The sequence below is a fragment of the Monopterus albus genome, unplaced genomic scaffold (assembly GCF_001952655.1).
Source record: "Monopterus albus unplaced genomic scaffold, M_albus_1.0 scaffold16.1, whole genome shotgun sequence".
NCBI classification, from domain to species: domain Eukaryota; kingdom Metazoa; phylum Chordata; class Actinopteri; order Synbranchiformes; family Synbranchidae; genus Monopterus; species Monopterus albus.
In genome coordinates, this window is record NW_018127896.1 from 5,974,025 (window position 1) to 5,987,109 (window position 13,085).

General features: G+C 42.7%; 1 protein-coding gene across 1 annotated transcript; it reads left to right on the forward strand.

Moving 5' to 3' along the window:
- Positions 1-6,586: 6,586 nt before the first annotated feature.
- LOC109955600 (zona pellucida sperm-binding protein 3-like) lies at positions 6,587-11,593 on the forward strand. The gene is made up of 11 exons (XM_020591903.1): positions 6,587-7,080; positions 7,172-7,274; positions 7,687-7,805; positions 7,878-7,996; positions 8,329-8,432; positions 9,091-9,268; positions 9,463-9,580; positions 10,458-10,549; positions 10,637-10,731; positions 11,228-11,356; positions 11,450-11,593. Exons 1-11 carry the CDS (start codon positions 6,646-6,648, stop codon positions 11,572-11,574), a joined length of 1,617 nt encoding a protein of 538 aa, XP_020447559.1. The 5' UTR covers positions 6,587-6,645; the 3' UTR covers positions 11,575-11,593.
- The last annotated feature ends 1,492 nt before the right edge of the window (positions 11,594-13,085 follow it).

Here is a 13,085-nt window from a genome sequence, read left to right on the forward strand (position 1 = left end):
GGGGGCTTCTAGACTGGATGCCAAGGAATCTGTAAAATAAAAACAAGCAATGTCAGGGTAGAGCTGGTCATACAGCACAGGAGAGAAGTGTAAATGTGTGAAATGTTGGCCCATGGATGCAACATGTTCACTACAATGTGCCACAGCAGCAGAGATGAAACCACATTAGGTGATGAGCACACCTCTTTTCCATCTCAGTGGCTGGTGAATCAAGCAGATGACAGTCATGTCTGGACAAATACAGGTCTGATAAAAGAACAGTGATAAACATGGCCTGCCTGCAGGTAGGTACCAGGTTCAGAGACTGGGTCAGAGCTCATTTCAAGTGGGCTCAGCTGCACAGGGAGCCTGCTGATCAGATGGGATACACCTCCATCTCTTTCCTTTTCCTGTCTTCTCTGTTTCATACATTAGCACTGACAATGACAGCAACCTCACCCAGTACATGAAATGTGTATTTCAACAAGGCATCATGTCTATTTTTGAGTTGTTTGTGTTTTTTCTCTTACAGAACATCTGTGTGATGCTCTCGAGCGACAGCTTCGCCTGCCTGATCAGTGAAGCAGAAACACAGGGAGAAAAGGGAGAGGGAGAGAAATGGTAGTGTTTCAGGTGATGACAACATCTTCGTCAACCTCTGGGATTGTGGGTAATGAGGCTCTCATGGGAACGCTGGCCGCCTCCACCAGCTCAGTGATGTCACAGTGTTAAGATGAACAAGAATAATCAAACATTCATTTGACAGGAAGCAAGGAAGCACAGGAGTGTGTTTGCTGCTTTTCCAAAACATCTCTCCTTTCTGTCTTCTTCGCTGGTGACAATGCAAGTGGCGACAGCTCCTGACTGACCTCATTCATCGCTGCCTCTTTATTTAAGATGCCTGCTTTCTGTCTGACAGTGTTTCATTTCACATTTACCAGCTGCTTTTCGTGCTGCAGCTTTTCACTTTTTGTGGCACACCTGGGCCATCTTGGTAATTACAGGGTAAAACTGACAAAGCCACCTTCTTTTTCATTTACCACTCAGTTTAATGGCAGCACAGACCAGTTGTGTGTGTGAATCTACTGTACAGGCAACTATTTAGTCACCAGAACTGACGGCCATTTGTAGCCTCTACTCTCTCACAGATTTATGTTTTCCATGTGTCCTGTAATCACAGCCTTACATTGTAACTACTCTCATTTCTATTAAAGCACCTGGCCAGCAAAATGATGTAACTGTCCTGGCTAATTACAAGAACCTTGAGAGAAATTGCCAGAGTGAAATCTCCCAATTATTCTGTCCATTTAACATCTTACCTCAGATCCTAGACTGATCCTTTTGGCATCTTCATTTGCAAGGCTGTTGTGGTTGGGATAAAACGTGTCATTCTGGCTCCTGTGGCTCTGTGCTGAAGAGAAGGGGTAAGAGAGAGCTAAGCTCTTTCTTTACTAAGCTCTTTTTTACTACCACCCTGTACTTACTTGAGTGTATTCATGGTTTGTTCTCTAAGCTGCTGCTTCAGCCTCATGCATGTGACGGTGCAGTGAACTTTTGTTCCCACAGTGCCACCTATTGATGCAAACTAAATGAAAAATTTACAGTAGTAAGATGTGCAACGGATCATTTTATCCTGAAAATGTCTCTTTTCAGCCATCAGCCTCTTAATCACCAAAATAGTCTGGTAAAAATTTTTATGTTGGAAACACAGATTTTCCTTGCACTACATGTCCAGAGGAAAAACAAATTCCACAAAACAATGTAAAACAAGACATTCCTAAACCTGTCCTGAGCTCCAGTAAACCGGCAAAATTAAAAAAGAGAAGAGATGAAAATGTTTAAATGTTGCTGGGGTCACTAGAGGGAGATTTCAAAGGATGAAAAGGGAGCAAAGCAGAACAAAACTATTAAATCTTTCATCGTTTCTACATTCTCCTATAACCTTGTTGCACTAGTGGAGCAGAGGTCTAGACACTGTGGAAAGGCAACAGCCATCCATCATGTCCGATTATGCCATTTGGATGTAATTGCAAACCCTTAAGGATTGCTCTTCCATCCTCATCCATGCACAGTAAACACACAAATGCACGTGAGCACACACAGCTGAAACACACACCTGCAGGGGAGAGAAAGGGAAGAATATCACTGATGGTTCTGCAGACAGAGAGGCAGAGAGGGAGAGAGAGCAGGCAGCCACCTCCATACACATTTCACAGACAATCAAATTAGAGCTTGCGTTCGATACATCACTGACAAATTGTTTATTAAACAAAAGGCTTGAATTGCAGCATAACTGAGAAAGATTCAGGAGACAGAGAGAGAAGAGGGGGCTGTAAGAGTTCTACGATTGCACGCACATACAGTATTATATGCCCATGTAAGGAAGACAAATTTTCATGTTCCGTTCATTTGCACATCCACCCCATCTAAGTCCTTTTCTAAAGTGGCAGCCTGAGTCACAGCAACCATTTAAATGCTCTGGGAGGATATAAAGATCAGAATAAAACAATGTCAATGAGGTCACAAGTGGAGCATGGCGCTAACACTGTCTGATTCCCAGTGGGGCCACCCAGGGTCATGTGGTGTTGTAAAGCACACTGGTTAAAAGAATCTGCCGTATGTTTTGTTAATGTGCTGAGATCATTTGTTTCCTGTCATCTTCTGTGTTTAAAAGTGAGGAACCTCCAGGCCATATATTATTCATGTATGTTGTTCTATAGTATGTGTTTTGAGGTGACAACATAGTTTTAAGTGGGAAACCACACTCAGATTGTGGAAAAATAAGGTTATGAAAAGACTCAGATATTGATTGGTTTTCCAGGAAATGCACAGAGACATTGATCTCAGGCTGGGGATTTTAAAAAGGTACTCAACCAAAAATCTGACTAGGCTTGAAAAGGTGGTTCTAAAAAGGAGTAGCTTGGTCCTTCACAAAACTGCTGCTGATTCACAGCAGTTACAGTGGACTGCAAAGGCAGCAAACAGAGCAAATAAGCAGTTAGCAAGTTACAGAGCTGACAAATAGCCCACCAGATTGCACCCAAATCAGATCAGATAACCTAAAAAATGAAAAGTAGCTCCCTAGACAGAAGCCTTTCCTGTAGGGTGGAGGCTAAAGGTCAGCACCTGCTTCTGCTGTTGCTGCATTGTTCCTCTGCACAGGGCAATGACACCTGTCAATCAACCAGTGCTGAAGACCTTTATACTGCAACAAAGCCTGTGCACAGACTATTGAGAGCCACAACAATCCCTTCATGAGAAATGTCACTGATGTTGTGATAAAAATGAGGTCAGTGAGGAAGAGTTTCTTTTGTGGCTCTGGAGTGGGAGTGCGTCGCTGTCGCCTCTCCGTGTCACTGTGGCTTTTTTGCTAAATGATACATTAGCTGTTATTGCAGTGCAGGGAGATCATTATCCCATTGGTTGGTGTGTGTGTGTGTGTGTGTGAGCAATGTGCAGATGTGTGTGTGTGTGTGTGTGTGTGTGGCTCTGTGTGTGGTCGGTAGGTGCCGTGGTGTGATGCATGTCTTTAATAACAGTCCATTAGCTCTCTGCGTGTGTGTTTTCTTTGTATGCAGGCTTGTGTGTTTATGTGTGTTAATGCATGTTCCCAAGTGTGTGTGTGCAAAAGCATAGTGTGTGTCCTTGTGTGGAGGCGTTTTGGCAATGGCCACTGATGGGCCGTGAATCAGAGCCTAGCGTGCTGTTATTCCATGCTGCTCCCACCGGGATGGCCGAGCAGCAGCCGGGCTGCTGTCTGTTATCCCTCACCCTGAGGTTCACTGACCCCAACCATATTTTTCTTCTTTCCCTCCTTTGTTTTCACTTTCTCTTCCCTTCCCCCGCACACTGTGACTTCTTTCCCTTTTAAGGCCTTCTCACTTTCTCTTCTCACTCTCACACTTATTCTCCTGGCTCTGTCTTTTTGCCAAACTCATCTTCAACCCTTCTGACGGAGCCGCATATTTGCTCCCTTTTAAAAATTGCCAAACCAATCAAATGTTTTTACACAGGCACCATAACTGGTGCCAAAATCTTAAAAAACTCGCCAGTACATGTTGGAAGGCAAAAAAAATTCCCTCAGAAATATTTCAGACTCCCACGCAAATCTATTCACTGCCTCACAAACGCTGACAAAACGCACAGAAATCCGCTGATCATGAGCGCCGCTCGCCCACCACAGCAGCAGGCTTTAACTAATCCATCTCCCACTACATGTTTTTAATGAGCCTCCATAACCGTAACCCGTATGGTGCAGTGCGGTGTGGGCCAAACCAAGCTGTTTCCGTGACTTTGTGCTGTCAGCAGAATTGAACGAGGGATATATGTGTGCGTGTTTGTTGCTACCACTGAGCATCTGTGTTGTCTGTGTGCCATCCTGGTTGACAGTTTTCTGCCTGACGTGTGTGTGTGAGATGATGTGTGGATCTGCATATTTACCTGTGCCCTCTTATCCTTGGATTATTGCAAACAGAAGCTGATGAGAGTGTCGGCAGTGAATGTAGAGGTAGAAGCTGCCAGGCCCCTTTCAGAGACCCTCGTGGGGGGAACATTAGGGCCCTCCAGGGGCCAAATTAGAGGCCACTAACCAAGTTAGAAATCAGCAGCAGAGGGGGCCTGACTGGCAGGGATGGACCGATTTTGTTCCAGCTCCTTGAACACACACACACACAAACACACACACACACACACACACACCCACTCTCTTTGTTTTGCTGCTGATCAGCAGAAGATAAAAGCCAGTTCCTGACAAAAGCAGCCTCTCTGTTGGGGAGTCTGCGGGGACATCCTGACAGAGAGGAAGACCTATAATGTATTCCTGTAGGTCAGTCTAGATTAGTGTGTCTGTATCAAGGGGAAGTAATTTAAACTCATTTAGCCTCCAGAAGAGGAGCTTCTTTCTATTTAATCTTATTATGGTTTTCATCCAACTGTACGTACCAGAAAAAATTGCACAAGTATGGCTGGAAATGGAAAGAAATGTTTATTTTTGTGTTTTAATTATTACAATATTTTCCAAGTTAAAGTACGTAGAACACTTAAGTTTTACAAAGTATTATTTTTATTCAACTTTATTTTAAGAATGTTTTACCAGAAACCAGTGAGAAGTTTTAAACCAACACTCAGTTGATTCTGCAGTCAAATATTGTCTGTGTATCCAAAGCCTGTGTACCACACAGTTCCGTATTTGACCAAAAACATTTAAAAACACATCCGTGGGCCATACTGTTACACTTGTATTTTTGTTTAACACAAAACAATACATTTACAAGACTGAGGTCAGAACACTGAAGACATGACAATAGATACAGGACAATTACAGCAGTGACTTACAGTAGGGGTTTTACATTCAGTTTATGTGTATGAGGGTGTGCAGTGTGGGTGTATACAACGCTATGCAGTTTAGTATATATATTTTAAATAAGTAATGGAGGAGGGAGTAATAAAATAAAACTAAATTAAATCAGTGAAGGTGGGCGTGGGAGCAAATGGGGGTGTTGGGATTTAGACCAGCAAATAAATTATGAAGACAGGGAGTATGATGTTTCCTCTCTGAAGTGCCAGAACTCTGGATCAGCTCTGGATCAGCCTGTGACCCTGACAGGAGAGGCCTGACTTGTTGCATAGTGCTCCCAGACCCTCGCGAGGGAGCTTGTCTAAGAGGTTGAAAAGGAAGTGAAAAGGGAGTGCTGTTCACTCCTTAGGGTCCCCCAGAGCAACCCCAAATCACATGCTCCTTCATGACCGTGAACATAGGGTCATACTGTAGATCGCTTTGAGTCAATCCCACATTGTGCTGCTGTAAACACTCACAAGCACCAAATATGTATTAATGTGGCCACTGAAAACAGTGCCTGACAAATTCACACAGGTAGGTCTTTTCATGGGTGGAATAAAAAAAAAAAAGCATTCGGGCTCTTATACCCAACTGTGTGACTAACATGGCTGCAAGTTCAGGACACACCCATTGCTTCTTTTTACAGGTTACACATACACATACACTGACATTTGTGAAGTCTCCCAGAGGATGATCATAAATCTCAGTTTTATGAGCGGCTCTGCAGACTGTTGACCACATCGCCTTGACATTCAAGACAGTGCCGTACGGAAAGCGTGGCATTCAAACTCCCTGAGAATGTTGATTGATTAGCCTCATGAGGGCAGTGAAAGCCTCTTACTGCTGGGGTCAGGTTTGTTTCTCTTTATAAAAATCTTTGTTCATTACCATCATGACAAGTGCAGATTTGGCAGACAGCTGTATTACTTTTAGAACAGCATGGATAATGTCTTTGCTTTTTACATTTTTTACATGTTTGAAATCGTTTTTAAATTAAAATAGTTTCTTTTTTGGTGAGTCTTTGGCATAAAGCTGACTAAACAGGTTGTGAATTTGACCTTTGGAGTGCACAGATAAACAGCCATCATATAATCTGCAGTTCTGTTTGTGAAATGGAGGAATGGGACAAAAGAGCTGTACAGATGGAGTCACCCGGGCTGGAATCCAATCAAGTCATTAGGAGTGGGTGTAACCACCCAGTTTCCATACTTCTGTTTCAGTCAAAAGCAGCAGTGCTCTGATAACACCAGAAACTCAGGTCTTTGTGGGGGACAAAAAAAAAAAAAAAAAAAAAAAAAAAAAAAAAGGTTGTAACGGGGTTCAGAGCAATGGCTTTGTTAGGTGTTGTGCTTCTCTTCTTATGTGGAAATCTCTGTGCTGCCACACAGACCTGGTTTAATCTTGGCAGCAATGAGGTTCTGAACCAAATCCCACATGAACAAATGACAACAAGCTTCCAGCTGCTGGGATCGCCACAGACAGCAGGTGATCAGTCAAACCGGACCAAGCAACAGGATCTGGTCCGTTCTCCTGTCAGTGTCCAGCTCAGGAGCAACCAGCTCAGGAGCCCTACTGCCAACAATCAGAAAGCGCTCCAGCAGATGCAAACTATTCAAAGTCTGATGAGCTTGGAGGCCAGAAAGCTGACCTCAGAGCAGCATGAGTCAGAGGAAGCTGTCCACGCTGAGTTGTTAAAGTTGCCAGTTCCAAGGTCCAAGATCCAAGGTCTGGATCTGGACTCGCGTGTCAAACAGGAATCAAAGGTACTTTAAAAATATTTTATCTTCAGCAGCTTTTTTTCATCCATGCACAATATACAAGTTGAATGTAAGTCGGTTTTTAATGATACTGTAGGTGCTGGTGAAGTTTGAACAGCGGGTGCCGGTGGCCGCTGACAGTGTGGCAGCGCACTGCGGTGAAGGAGAGGTCACCATCAAGGTCAAACAGAACTTTCTAGGTAATGGCAGCTGGTAAATAGTTTTAATTGATCGACTATGGGTTGGCACTGCCAGATGTCCATTTACAGTAACATGCCTTTTTGCTCTGTCTGAAAAACAAAGGGTCGGGTTAGAAGCCCGAATTGGAAAATTGAATGGAGCAGTGTAGAGGGGACACTCAGTGCTGATTACTGCAAATGGCACAAAGTGTGGACTCAGGGATCAATATTATGTTTCCTCTTATTTCTGCACTCTAAGGAGGAGCGCTCTAGGTGCACAAGTGCTGACTTTACAGCAATGCATTAGGAGCCCTTTTGTTTAGCCGGTGGCTGAAAGTCCACTTGCTGCGAGTGTCATTGACTGGACCGAGAAAAGAAATGGCTTCAGGTAATGGTCTTGATTGAAGCTGTGCCTTTTTCTCTTTGTTCTCAGGAAATGGTCAGTTGATCCAACCAGGTGATCTGACCTTAGGAGGGTGCGCTGCACTAAACACCACTGACCACATCCTGCATTTCCAGACGAAGTTGGAGAGCTGTGGCAGTGCAAGGACAGTATGTGGGTTCATGATTCCCCTAGTCCATCTTGTCTTTGAAGTTGCTCTAACCATTTCATGCTCTCTCTAGATGACTGAAGAAGCTCTCATCTACACCTTTTCTCTGATGTACTTGCCAACACCCATTGGCAACACCTTCATTTTAAAGACCAACCCTGCTGAGGTGCTAATTGAATGTCACTATCAAAGGTAAAAGCCTCATTATTTGTCTAGTAATGCAGTTAGCACAAATTCATGGTATCCCCAAGTTTTAATTCAGCTTCCTTAACAGAGGCCCTCAAGGCTATATAAAAATATTTAATTTTAATGTTTATATGCGAACAGATTTTCTCATTAAAACTTGTTCAATGGTCATACCTATAAACTGCACTGTGACACTAAAGTCTTGAACCCTGCAGAAACCCTATTCTTGTTGTTTTCCTCTACCTGTTCCCTCTCTACTCCTGTCTTTCCTTGTGAGTGAGAGATTTTTATTTTATTTTTTTCTTGATGCGCTCGTCTTTTTTGTGATGTCCTCACAGACGGCAATACGTGAGCAGCCATGCCATGAGGCCTACCTGGAAGCTGTTTACCTCGAACATGCTATCAGAACAGCAGCTGCACTTCTCCCTGCATCTCATGACAGGTGGGGACACCATTTTAAAAGGGAAAAAAAAAGAGACAAACTTAAAACTGACTTTGTTGGGGACTTTGATTTGCTGCTGGTGGTTTGGATAATTTCTCTGGCGTAACTGCAATCACTTAGGGCTTTAGGGCTAAACAGTGACTTGATAAACAGGAGGGAAACTTTAGATGCATGGTGATTAGCTGAAATTACATGCCTTGTAGGCTGCAGCTGACCCAACAGGGTCACTTGCACAATGCAGTAATCAATACACAGCTGATTATGTTTTCTAATTCATCTCAAGCTGCAGATAGTGACTGCACCAAATTATTTTCTAACAGGACCTGAGGACATAACTTGTGATTTATTGCTGTTGCACTGACCCACTCTCCTTCATGGGAATCATTTTAAATTCCATCTAATCAGATTGATGGCCCCAGCATTACTTTTATGCCTTGTAAATATACCCTTGTATATATCTGAAAAGCTGAATCTATGTATGCGTTTTTATTTCCCTAATGCACATTCCTTTTTGTTTGCCCCTTTTTTTATTTTTTAAATGTTCTTTCTTGTTTACATGCACGCTGAGAGCCACTGTGCGAGCATCAAATTCCTCATGTCCAGCACACCTAGCCAGTAAAGCTGATTCTGATCCTGATTTTCTTCTGTATTTGATTAGAGGACTGGCACTCACAGAGGCATTCCAATGTTTACTCCCTGAGTGATATGATACACATTGAGGCCTCGGTCCTCCAGGGACACCATGTTCCACTGAGGGTCTATGTGGACAGCTGTGTGGCCACGGTGAACCCCAACCCCGATTCTCAACCCAGATACCCCTTCATCAATAACCATGGGTGAGATCCTGTGGAAAGGCTGCACAGTGGATTTGAATGGGCTGGAAAAAGCCACAAAATATCAACATTCAAATGGCTGTATTTGTTTGTAAAATACAGTTTCATGGCAAACTATTAGTTGCATTTATTGACCTGAATGAGGTTTATCCTGTGCTAATGAATATGGGTTGTGTGCCTGTTTTGTGCTATATAAGGTGTTTAACTGATGCTAAGCTGACAGGAGCCAAGTCTTACTTCATGGAGAGGACCCAGGAGGATAAACTTTATTTCCAGCTCAAAGCATTCAGGTTCCACAGAGATCCCAGGAATTCAGTAAGTACAGCTAGCGATGTTTACTTTAAAGACTGATCACCTATTGTAGTTGGCACATTTGACTTTTCAGGTAATGTTTCTTCTCTACACTTTCCTCTACTTTCTCTGCCAACAATCCTGTCACTGCAGAGAGGCAAAGTGTTACACTGGAAAAAAAAAAGATTTGTTGGATTTACTTGATTGTAATGTGTACATCGGTCCCACACAGTGATAATGTGTAAAACCAACATAATTTTCTTTAGGGGTTAATTCATTTGAATTATGTTAACAGAGGAAGTATGAATGAATTGCATTGCATATACTATCATAATTTGTGTAAATCTAAAGATGCAGTGAGTCCTCTTTTTCAGTGATCATTTTCTTCTGATATGCAGTTGGTGTCTTAAGTGCATAAGGTGGTGCATAATGTATACATGGGACCATGTTGTTTGATGGCTATAATGTCCTCAAAAGCTATGTGCTTAATTCTAATGCTTTCCAGTAGAGGAAATGAATGTTTTCTCAGGTTAAATTTATTATAATACACTGAAGAGTGGGTCTGTGCCATTAATGTGTAAGCTCAAACGCTTTGATACATCTAACATTGGTGTGACATCTCTAATCATTTTAAATTCAACTCTATACAAATGGTCAGTATATTTTAATTGCCTTTATTTAGATGGTTTTATGCTCAGCTATTGTACAATACAAAACGTGTCTTGATTTTCAGCAGCAGATCTTATAAATTAGCCTTGGAGTAATAGGAAGCAGTCTTCATCCTCTCCAGTAGGGTCCAGAGACCTGGAGAATCACTGAAGCTGTTCTGGTGGACCAGCACTAAGACGCTTCATGTTGGGTTTTCTAATTTGTCACCACTCTTCCACTCACTTCCTCGCAGCTCTACATTACATGTCATCTGAAAGCAACAACAATCTCCACTCCCATTAGCCCGCAACACAAAGCGTGTTCTTACTTGACTGAAATCAACAGGTTGGTGCAAACATGGCTCATTCTTCAAATGTTTGTGTGTGTTACTCAGCCTTTATACTAACAGAATCCATTTTTGGCTCTGGGCAGATGGGTAGCATCAGGTGGCGACAACAAGGTGTGTGGTTGCTGTGACACCAGCTGCAGTGAGGAGAGGAGGAAACGAAGCCTTGCAACAGATGCAGGTACAGTTTACAGAAGCACCGTTACATTTTGCTGAGCATTTGATGCTAACCTGGGGGACTTTTTTTTTAAAATTATTTTTATAAATCTCCCTTATACATTTAGCAGTATTAATTTTGTACTGCGGTCACACAGCTATTTTATATCATTAACACTTTGTAATTGTTAGGTCATGTCTCACAGGTTTGACACTATCTGAATGGTCCTAATCTGGAAAACCTCACCAGCTGTGTTGAGGTGAACCCAAATGGTTTCTAGCAGCCCAGAGTGAAATCTCAGCCACAGACTAATAGACAAGCAGAGGTTCTATCCATGTTTAGACAAGCTCGTTTGCTTTTATTTCATTTGGCACACATGCTGTTTATGCACCTTCATAGGATTGGTTTTGAGTTTATTCCTGTAATTGTCCAACCAATCAGTTGTCTTGAACGGTTGACTAAGCTGGGCAAATGTACCAAGAAGATTTCTTCTTCAACTTCCCTCTTATTGCACCTGAAGGTCTTCCTCCAGCTCAGCAGTGGGAGGGAATGGCTGCTCTGGGCCCCATCCTGCTGGAGGGGAGCGTCCTGCAAGCAGAGCTTTCTGAGCTTCCTCAGGAGCCAGTCTCTCTGCTCCAGATACAAGCGAGTAAGATGCCACTGGTTTGTTTCACACCTTTCTGTTGCAATCTCTTAATTACCAAATCGTTTAACCAGCAGAACTGTCTTCTGCTCTCCTCAGCTTCCTATCCCTCGACGGCCCTGCTGTGTGGAGTGGTTGCCGCGCTGGCTGTGGTGTTGCTAGTTTTTATGTGTACCATTTGCAGCAGACGGAGCAAACGCGTTGGATACACAGCGTGTACTTAATTTAAGATGATTTAAAAAAAAAAATAAAAAATTTGTGACATGTGTCTTTTTGAGCAGAGCATTTCTTTTCTCCATAGTTAAAAAGCGAGGGCGACCAACTCAAGAAATGAGTACAAGCTCAGCAGACGTGCTTCTCAACCACTGAGTATTGGTTCTAGAGTAACATACAGCAGATCTCTGCAGGTGTTTAAAGGGTTTAAGCTGTCGTGTCCAGCCTTGTAGAAAATATCCTGGCTATAAAATATAGGGTGCACACAATGAGGCACTGTGTATATTGCTCTATCAATCAGCATGCCTGAAAACCAGCTGGGGTTTATACTTTTTTTAAATAATGCAAAAATACCTTACTGAGGATGACTTGTTAAATGTGCAGGGGTGTGTCCGAAAAAAAAAACGCACTATAAAGGGGCCCCAGGTGGGCTGGCTAAACATTGTACTGTGCAAGGCATAAACTGACCCAAAGTGCAGGCCGTTAGCTGAATTCATTCATAGATAATTTCTATAGTTCAGTTTTAACGAGTCCAGCCATTGCCCTGATGTCTGGGAGATAATACACGCCATTATTACCGAGCTGCCATGTAATTCACTTGAGCAGCATGAGCTTTTTCCATCCTTATACTAATCCACATATCAAACAAAGAAAGCCCTTAAAGAAAAGCAGCGCCAGTGGCTCTGCAATGCAAAGTAAAACAAAGTACCATTCCAGTAACAATGGTCATATTTTAGCTTCAGGCCATTTTCAGCGTTTTCTTTTAATTCAACCCTTCCAGCTTTCTGCCAGTGGCAGAGTATTCATGAAATGGGGCTCATCATGAACTGTTGCTCACAAGCCCGGGAAGACAAATAGACATAATTAAAAAGCCCATAAAGGCAAAAGCAGGGGTTTTTATTACAGTAATATGTGAAGGCCTTGGTTTAATGGGGTGTTTGTTCCCATGTGCAGGGCTGACGGTGGTTGTGCTAGTTTACTGCTAGAGCGCTGTTGACCCCCTCCCATCTCCTACACACCAGAGGCTAATAAAAAGCCATGGCTAATGATACACCACAGAATGGATGGCAACAACAAGTATGCACAATGAAAAACACATAGCTAGAAGCATCTCCCTAAAAAGAAACACTGAGGATGTGTGGGTAGCATCTTGTGATTTTCAGATAGAAAATGAGAGAACAAGAAGTGATAGGCCACTAGGTGCTGCCCAAATGGCTTCCTCTTGCATTGTGAGGACTTCTCTCCTCCTCCTGCCTCATACACTAATCAACATTTTAGACGGTTTAAAGTAGCATGAATTGATTTTTGGCCAACATCGATTTATTGTCACATTACATAGTTAATAGGGCAAACATCCTATTTATACATCCAGCAGACAGAGCAAATTGCCATTCATTGGTAGTCATTTTTATGACCATCTGACAAATCAAAGCCCAATATTCACACTCCATTTAGCTCTGGTTGTACTCCAGCAATTCCTGAGGGAAATAAGTGGCTTTTCACTTGCTAAATGCTCTATGTT

Excerpts from the sequence above, each read along its gene's own strand:
- LOC109955600 (XM_020591903.1), top strand. The coding sequence starts at position 6,646 with ATGGCTTTGTTAGGTGTTGTGCTTCTCTTCTTATGTGGAAATCTCTGT. Across the intron at positions 8,433-9,090 it reads CTCCCTGCATCTCATGACAG|AGGACTGGCACTCACAGAGG; the intron begins GTGGGGACACCA and ends GTATTTGATTAG. Across the intron at positions 9,269-9,462 it reads CCCTTCATCAATAACCATGG|GTGTTTAACTGATGCTAAGC; the intron begins GTGAGATCCTGT and ends GTGCTATATAAG.